The sequence below is a fragment of the Colias croceus genome, chromosome 11 (genome assembly GCF_905220415.1).
Source record: "Colias croceus chromosome 11, ilColCroc2.1".
In the NCBI taxonomy this organism is placed as follows: Eukaryota; Metazoa; Arthropoda; class Insecta; order Lepidoptera; family Pieridae; genus Colias; species Colias croceus.
In genome coordinates, this window is record NC_059547.1 from 5803928 (window position 1) to 5812559 (window position 8632).

Here is an 8632-nt window from a genome sequence, read left to right on the forward strand (position 1 = left end):
GCAACAGATTCAGACTGACTATTTTAGTACAAAACAAACAGACTAACTATTAAACCATTCAAACAATTTTCGACATATTGACAAGAAATTCTTGATAAAATTATCACAATGTTGTTATTTATCTATGTTGAAAAGTTATTTGTATAACTAAGTCTACAATAGTACAAAAATTATTCCGGGTTCTGCAGGTAGGTATTATAAATACAAAAAATATGTTATAATTTTTAAATTATCGTTCATACAAGATATAAAGATCTATTATTATCTGACCACTAATTAATTACATAGTACAATTTTTACATTTTAATAAATCCGAATAGTGTAAAAAGCTATATTTCTAATAAACAAATTTAATTCTGTTCACTTTTATATGACGATCAAAACGATGATTGGAAAAAAATATCTTTATTCTATATGAGACTTATTGCTTACAGATACATTAATTTAAATTCTATTGCATTTCACATGGGTAAAAATGTTTTTTTTTTCACATTTTTCTATATTTTTTGCAACACTGCGTTAGAAATTAAGGCAAGATTTAAATTTAAAGGTACAAATACATAGTAACTTAACTTTACTATATTATATATTATTGCATGCAGGATTAAAGATACGTTAAATTAAAACATTTATTACTGAAAAGGAATGTAAATAATACATTGACAGAATGTTAATGAAGTAGTCAATGAATTCTGAAGCTGAAAACAAAACTTTCCCAGACGAGAACTCACACTCATGTTAGTCACACAAAAATGTTGAATATGTAATTCCAAAAACACGCTGTTAAATAAATTATTTAATACACCCCATTCGGTATTACCTACTGAGCAAATATTGTTATGCGGACTTATTTATTATTATGGTACATATTATTTCGTTAACGTCGTTTTAGCACGGTAATATAGGTACTTCATTAATCACATTTCTAATATTATAACATCCTAAATGTTGCAATTAAAAAGTGTATGAAAAATAAATCGCCATAAGTTTTACATACTGAAACTAATATTGATTATAAAATTTTTCAGTGCCAACAATTTCATAAAGTGCTATATTATTTACATAAAACTCCCAATAGAAAATATAGTACATCATATTTATACAAATAATATTATAATTGTAATTATTATGATTGATATCGAAAATTGTTTCTGATGGAATCTTTTAACGCGTTTTATTGTTGGGTAAGTAATGCCTGACTTGACTTGATTTAAACTCGTATTATATACGTTTTGTGAACAGATATAACACAATGCATGAAGCAAAGCTATGTACCCGTGTGGTGTTGCGATGTCAACGGTGGGTAGGCCGAAATCTGTTTTTACGAAAATTTAACTTATTTATTTTTATCATCACAGATATAAGTATATTAGGAAATGTGATTCCAATCACAGTATAATATTAGATAGAGTAAACAAAAGCTATTTTTGTAATATTCGATCTATATAGTATCATACTATAAAAAGCTGACGCTGTTTATTTGTCGCAAAGTTGACGTGTTACTGTATTCGGCAAGTCTTAGTTCTTGAGTACACACCTGTAGTCCTTATTCACATCCGTAGCAGAGTTTGGCGAATGTTCTTTAGGTCTAACCGAACCGCGACACGATGCTAACTTTGATTCCAAAGCCTACAATGAAGAAAATTACAAAATATGAATGATGTTAATATTAGTAGGTGATATGGAAGTCATGTGCAGTTACAGTACAAAGCCTTCACCAGCGTGTGCAAACAAAACAATAAAACAATCATATACTACACGTAACACGTATCACCCGAGCTTATCGATACCAATAGTTTATGTATAATTATAAGTTTTAATACAATTTACAATATTATACGTCTACGTAGTTTGAATCTTACTTCAATTTATAAAAGTTAGTCTAATTAGTTACATTTCATTGATTTTGGTAATTTAGACATTAGTATTTAGTACATTAATTCTAGCTAGTTTGTAAAAAAATCTCCGTTCAATAAAAATACAATTCCATCCGTTGTACACAGTGTACGTATTTATAAAATATTTCATCTATACAAGTTTTAATATAATGTATTATGCGATACAAGTTTTAATATAATGTATTATGCGGAAATTATAATTTCTTTAAAAATAGTATGGCAGCACTGCATACTTAATAAAAAATAATACAACCGTGTATTACAACCGTATACACAATTTTCCTACAGTCAAAAGACGGTACAAAATATCAAAATTGTTCTTGTCGCAAATTCTGTTTCCCTTTGCTCTGATCTTGTCCTTTCCTTAAATTGAGAAAATTCTCGAGGCCCTCCCTAGATCTGACTAGGAAAGATCGCCTCAGTTTGCCGTTGTCATTCTGAAACCTTTGAAATGGTTGTTCCGATTGTCTCTGTTTTACATTAGCCGTGGGTGTATTTATTGTTTCTGGTCTTGAGTACTGACGCGTAAATTCTGTGGGTTTTCTGAATTCGATAGGATCGTCTGGTAAATCGGTTTCCTTGGTGTGTTTGGGTTCCGTTAGTTCTTTATTTTCACTATCGTGTGGTGAATCGCACTGCGCAACTTCGGTCACGCAAGAACATTTCACCTTACCACATTCGCGGCAAAGAAATCTCTCAAGCTGCAAGCAATAAATACCATGCACTACAATATACACAACCATGCAAATTAAAATGTAGCTCAAAACTAAAAGCCTCGACAATATACAATTACTGTGATGGAGTAAGTATTAGTAAAAGTAAATTATAATTATTGCTCATATAATATTTTTTATACAGATAATACATAAATAAACAGACACACAATATTCATTGCTATGGTATTTGTTTTATTTGCCTAATATAAATATCCAAAAATAAATATATATAAATAAAATATTAAATATAAGTACATATTATACATATTTAAATAATATATTCTGAGAAATATCTCAAATATAGCGAAAAATAGCGAACAATTTTTTTGTAAAATAACTATGTAAGCGAAACATTGCTCAAACAATGCTCAAAAATGTAAATTTCTTCCAAATATACAACTAAATACAGTGGCACTGAAAATTCGCTAACAGTAGGTACTTCTTATATTGATTTTCCAATGCAGTATAATTTTAATAGAGTAGTTACCATAGAAACAAGGTTACAACAACCATTATGTGGGTCAGACAATAAATACACTCAAATATTTATAAATAATAAATTCCTTTACGAAATAGGGTTATTTATGATAGCTATTTGTTATCTAGGTCTTTAGCCTTATTGCTGATTTATAAATTCAATGATACATAAAATACATAAAACTACATCACAATAAACAAACACAACTAACTCACTGTATATTAACTAAAAATAAATAATATCTAAACTAAATTATACAACAAAACAATATAACTAATATGTACATAAAATATAAATAAAAAATAAATATAATAAATAACTAACAACAAAATAACAATGAAATCAACGCTATAATAATATCTTTAGCCATAAATACTTAAATATGGACATCACACTCATTTACAATATTAAATAGTTAACAGGGTAGAATCTAATTACCTACATATTCAATATTATGGAGTTATTTGAGAATTGATGTCGTGATTTTTAAATAAGTAGTAGTCTAACTACATAACAATACTACATATTATGTATATGTAGGTATGTTACAAATGAATACGAAAATGTATTACATTATTATCAGTAAAAAATATTATCTATATCCAATGAGGATTTTACCCTGCATTTTGTGATGGTACACTAATTAAAGACAACAGTTAAAATGCAACGAGACGTATACAATTTTAATTATTTCATGTACATCAAATTGCATACAATATTTTTTTTTTCATCAAATATAATAACCTTCCAAAAATATCTACTAATGAGACTACTATCACAATAGATAGGGAGGCGAGGTAGCTAAATGGCGCAATTCAACGGCGTCGTCGAGACTTATCAAAATCGAAAGATAAAATAATTTCGAAAAGAAAAGCTTCTATGGTAAAAACCATTTTAGCGGTGGGTTTGGCGTGTACGGATTTTCAAAAATGTAAAAAAAAACAGTTACTTGGGCATTCTCGAGCGCGTCAGATATTCATACTACGTATGCTCCAAGTGCCTCTGATAACAGCGGTATACTAATCTGCCGGTTTGCGTGGTGGGGCTAGGCATATAAATTCATCAAAAATGCACAAAAAAAAATTTACTCGAGCGCGTCAGATTTTCGGAAGGGGTGTTAAGTAGGCCCCAAGGAAGCTCCCCTCAAAAAAACTGACGATTACGGCATGACGATAAGTTACGATGAATTTTTGAAAATGCAGAAAAAAAAAGTCCTTTTGAAATACTCGAGCGCGTCAGATTTTCATAGGGGAGGTTCATCTCGGTATCCTGAAAGCATATTTTCTTAATCTGACAAAAATGTTGGTGGGTTCTCTTAATCTGACCGAAAAAGGTTTGTGGGTTTCTTTTTTTTAATCATCGTTATTTCATATCAATTTTTCTTAACACCCTCAGTTTTCGAGATATACTCAAAAAACCGGGAGTTTGAATTTTTATAATGCTTCAAGTAAAAAAAGTTTTAACTTTGGACAAAAATGAAAAGAGACCTTTTTTTTGTAAAATAAAATTACCTTTTTTGTTTATTTTTTTGGCAAAAGTAAAGTTCGCGACTTATATGCTGCAACGCGTTTTTTGGAAGAAGAAATGGCTCCTCCAGACTTCCGGTCATGCGGAAACCGGCAGATTTTGTATTTTTAGTAAGTTTTAGATTATATTCTTCAAAATAAAAATAAAAACAATCGCGCTCGAGAATGCCGGATTAACGTTTTTTTTTTTACAAGTTCGCGACCCTATAACTCGGCGGCGTCAAGGACGTATGGTCAGATTAGTTAAATTTAGTCTTAAAACACTAAAATCAACCCCCAATATCTTAATCTGACGCGCTCGAGTATTTCAGACTATCGATTTTTTTTTACTAATCTGATCGTCTATCCTAAACTGCCACGCTCGAGTATTACAGAAAATTCCCCTCTTCGCCTCCCTATCTACAAGCCATGTACCTAGTCCCTACTACCTATAACACCAATTGCAAATTTACAACATTTCTATGGTACACCCATATAACTAGTATTATCAAGGCGCAAAATAACAATATTACAGCGTTAAAATTAAAACTACTCACCCCCACTTTCCGCAGTAGATCTCCCACTATATTTATAGCAGACACTCGGGAAGATGGAGTCATCGCATTTCCGTTTATTTCTCCTATTACATAAATAAACAGCATGTGTAGGTAATATTATAATTAGCTAAATAAACATACACTTGGGTGAGTGATAGCGATTATGTTGTCACAAATTTCACTTTATTTAATGCCCAATTTTTCGCTCTAATGACGCACAAGTAAAAGTGAAAGATACATTTAATATTACATCGACAAATGTATGTTATATTAAAATATGTGCATTAACTTGGAAATATTTTGTCGAACTCGGAATCAATAGGGACTGATTAACTGAGGACTATAACTTATTAATAAAAAAACTGAAAGTATAATAGCTATATCGAGAAGTAGGGCAAGAAGATTTAAGAAATAAAATGACTGAAATATGTGTGCATTTACGAAATAAAATAATATTGGTTAATAAGAATATACTTACGTCGAAGTGGAGATGCTATTGATGTTTGTGTTTCAATTTCAACTTGAGTTCGAGAGGTATTCGAGTGACCGTTGCAGACACTTTCATTTGTACCTCCGTCTTCTTTCTTTATCGCTGGAATCTTTTCTATTACTTTCAATTCTTGCTTAAGATCTATAAATAAACAAAGAAGAACTACATAATATAATAATATTCAAAACCTTAATAAGAAATATAGCCTATGAAAAAAATAATAATATAGAAACAAAAAATACCTTTTCATATAATTCAAATACATATAAAATTTAATACTCTTTCTTGTCATTTTTATTGCATTAACGATAGGGATAAGAAGATAATGCACTGATTGATTAAATAACATTTGATACTCAAAAAGTGTGATAATTTTAGTTATACCAAAACTTATTTTTATATTCATAACTAGCGGTCCAGTCCCTCCTTTGCCCCTGGTACATGTTTACGTTTTCTCTCCATAAGAACTATCCTCGTACTTCAAGAAATATTATAAATAAAGAATTAACGAAATCTCTTCAGCTGCAAAATGTGCGCAAAATGTGCTGACGAAATCTCGTCAGCACATTTTGCGATTCATTATTTTATTATAAGATGTAGGTAAATGTAACTAATGGAAATAAAATTCACACAAAATAATAACCTTGAAAAACCAAAGCAGGTTCCAAAAACTGTTTTGCTGATGATCTAACACACCAATATCTTATAACCCAATAGAAGTACAAAATAATATTTGTTACAACCTTTTTTTGGTTACATCATACATATATACATAATTTGTTAAGCAATATCATGATTTACATACCTCTTGCTTCATCATTAGCTCGTTGTAATTTAATCCTGAGATTTTCAACTTCATCCACCTCACTCTCTAGTACTGCATTTCTCTCATATGCTTGATTTAATAGTGCTTCAATACAAGCCACCGATTCTGCTATGACTCTGCATTTAGATAACAAGGATTAATAACTGCAATATTATTTTATACATACAACAATAAGATATTTATAAACATTATACCTTTGACCTCTTTCTAGATCGTCATTTTTCTGCTCTATTTCTCTAACATATGTTGATTGTTTCTCTTTTTCTTTTTTAAGTGTTTGTAATTCATTTTCTAAAGCATTTGTCTCATGCTGACTTCTTTCTAACTTATTCTGTAAGAGAAATATTAAATACAACTAAATTTGATAATTTATGTTTATAGCTCAACTGGAAGTCCCTGACGTCAATCAAAATATAGATGTGACGAGTGTGTAGAAATAACATTTATTCTTCAATTTACTTGCACATTGGCCACAAAGTCACTGCTGCAACTAACGAAGAGAAATCATTACATAGAAACTGTTATGTTAAAAAATCTAAAAGTTTGATGAAAAATGTAATAGCACTACACCTATTTATAATTGCAAAGGCAAACTCTTTAACCGACTATAAAAAATAAGTAGGATGTTCTCAATGCAGCCACTTTTTTTTTTTTAATACAAAAACTCACTGTAGCACAAACACAAAACAGGGTAGATAAGTAAGTGGAGGTATTACTGTTATGCTTTTTCACTTCTATAAGGAATGTCAAATCAAAATAAGTAGATTCTATCACTTCTTATCATATTGTATGATATTACTAAAATTCAATCTGAAAGACTTGTATCATATTCAACTAAAACATCAATCGTATTGCAATAAAAACTAACACACTTACACACACATCTATACAGTATAAAACAAAGTCGCTTTCTCTGTCCCTATGTCCCTTTGTATGCTTAAATCTTTAATACTACGCAAAGGATTTTGATGCGTTTTTTTTTTTTTATAGATAGTGATTCAAGAGGAAGGCTTTAAGGAAGAAGAAGGAAGAAGGAAGGCTTTTTTTTCTTCTCCATAGATACTGCTTTCCGAATCGGTGGTAAATGATAAAAATATGTATTGACGTTTCAAAAGTGCTTCTCGAAGAAGTCTAATTGTATAAATAAGTTAAGTTTGAGTTTGAGTTTGAGTTTAAGTATATAATTTATTAGGTTTTAGACAAAGCGGGCAAAGCCGCGGGCAGTAAGCTAGTAAGTACATAAATTATAATCACTGTAATTTGGTAAATTTGTCAAAACAATAATCTCAGCTCTGAACATGGTAAAGTCAAATACAATAAAGAAGATTTTAACCTGTATCGTTTTCACACCAAGAAATTGTAAATTATTAGTGAGACAACTTTCACGATAAAAAACAATATCATGCCTCTGATATATACTAAGAGCACATTTACTCGAATAACTCGATAGATGATAAAATTAAATTGATGATAATAATAAACAAAATCTGTATAATATGTAAACTTTAACTCACCCTAAGCATTTCTATTTCATTTTTAAGCCTTTGGTTTTGGTGTTCCAGATCTCTGTTCTGTTTTTCTACTTGGACTAATGAAGCTTCTAACTCTTTTTCGAGCTGTGCAGAATTCTCCGTGTATTCGTCCAATTCTTGTTGAATGTCAATGACTCTGTTCACAAAGATAAATAATAATCAATAAAATAACAGGCTTTAAATAAAATTTCATTGTTTTTAAATCTTTATGCATTTTTAAATATAAACTTACTTTTGTTCATAATATTTCGCTTGTTTCTTCCAATATTCTATAGAATCATCTAACTGTTGTGGAGATTCCATAATTGTTAACAGAAATTAAACAAGACCTTGTTTTGTTCTATTATACAGATCCAAGCTGAATAAGTAAATTTGCACATATATGATATAATTTAATGTACTCAAGTCCAGAACACTTAATTAATCTTTTTGTTTTAAATACTTAAATACCTTAATTAATGAATATAAACTTGAAACGCAAATTATGACACAACTTCCTCGTCAAAAACAAGACAATTCGATTTCGACTGTTCGACACTAGAATAGCAACACAGAACCAATGTCACAGATACACAATTATTTAAATTAAAATCATGTTCATACGGCGCTTAGAGATACGACGCCCACTTA

The 8632-nt window shown here is 29.9% G+C and overlaps 1 protein-coding gene across 2 annotated transcripts; it reads right to left on the reverse strand.

Annotated features, from left to right (window-relative positions):
• Nucleotides 1-404: 404 nt before the first annotated feature.
• Nucleotides 405-8532, reverse strand: LOC123695343 (nuclear distribution protein nudE-like 1-B). 2 transcript variants are annotated; one of them, XM_045641171.1, is made up of 7 exons: nt 8235-8529; nt 7985-8138; nt 6665-6801; nt 6450-6586; nt 5633-5785; nt 5155-5237; nt 405-1629 (listed from the first exon to the last, which is right to left on the reverse strand). In XM_045641171.1, the coding sequence occupies exons 1-7, from the start codon at nt 8303-8305 to the stop codon at nt 1519-1521; spliced, it is 846 nt and encodes a 281-aa protein (XP_045497127.1). In that variant the 5' UTR covers nt 8306-8529; the 3' UTR covers nt 405-1518. The 2 variants fall into 2 exon arrangements, with proteins under 2 accessions (XP_045497127.1, XP_045497126.1); XM_045641170.1 differs by lacking the exon at nt 405-1629 and adding an exon at nt 2079-2599 and having other exon boundaries at nt 8235-8532.
• Nucleotides 8533-8632: the final 100 nt, after the last annotated feature.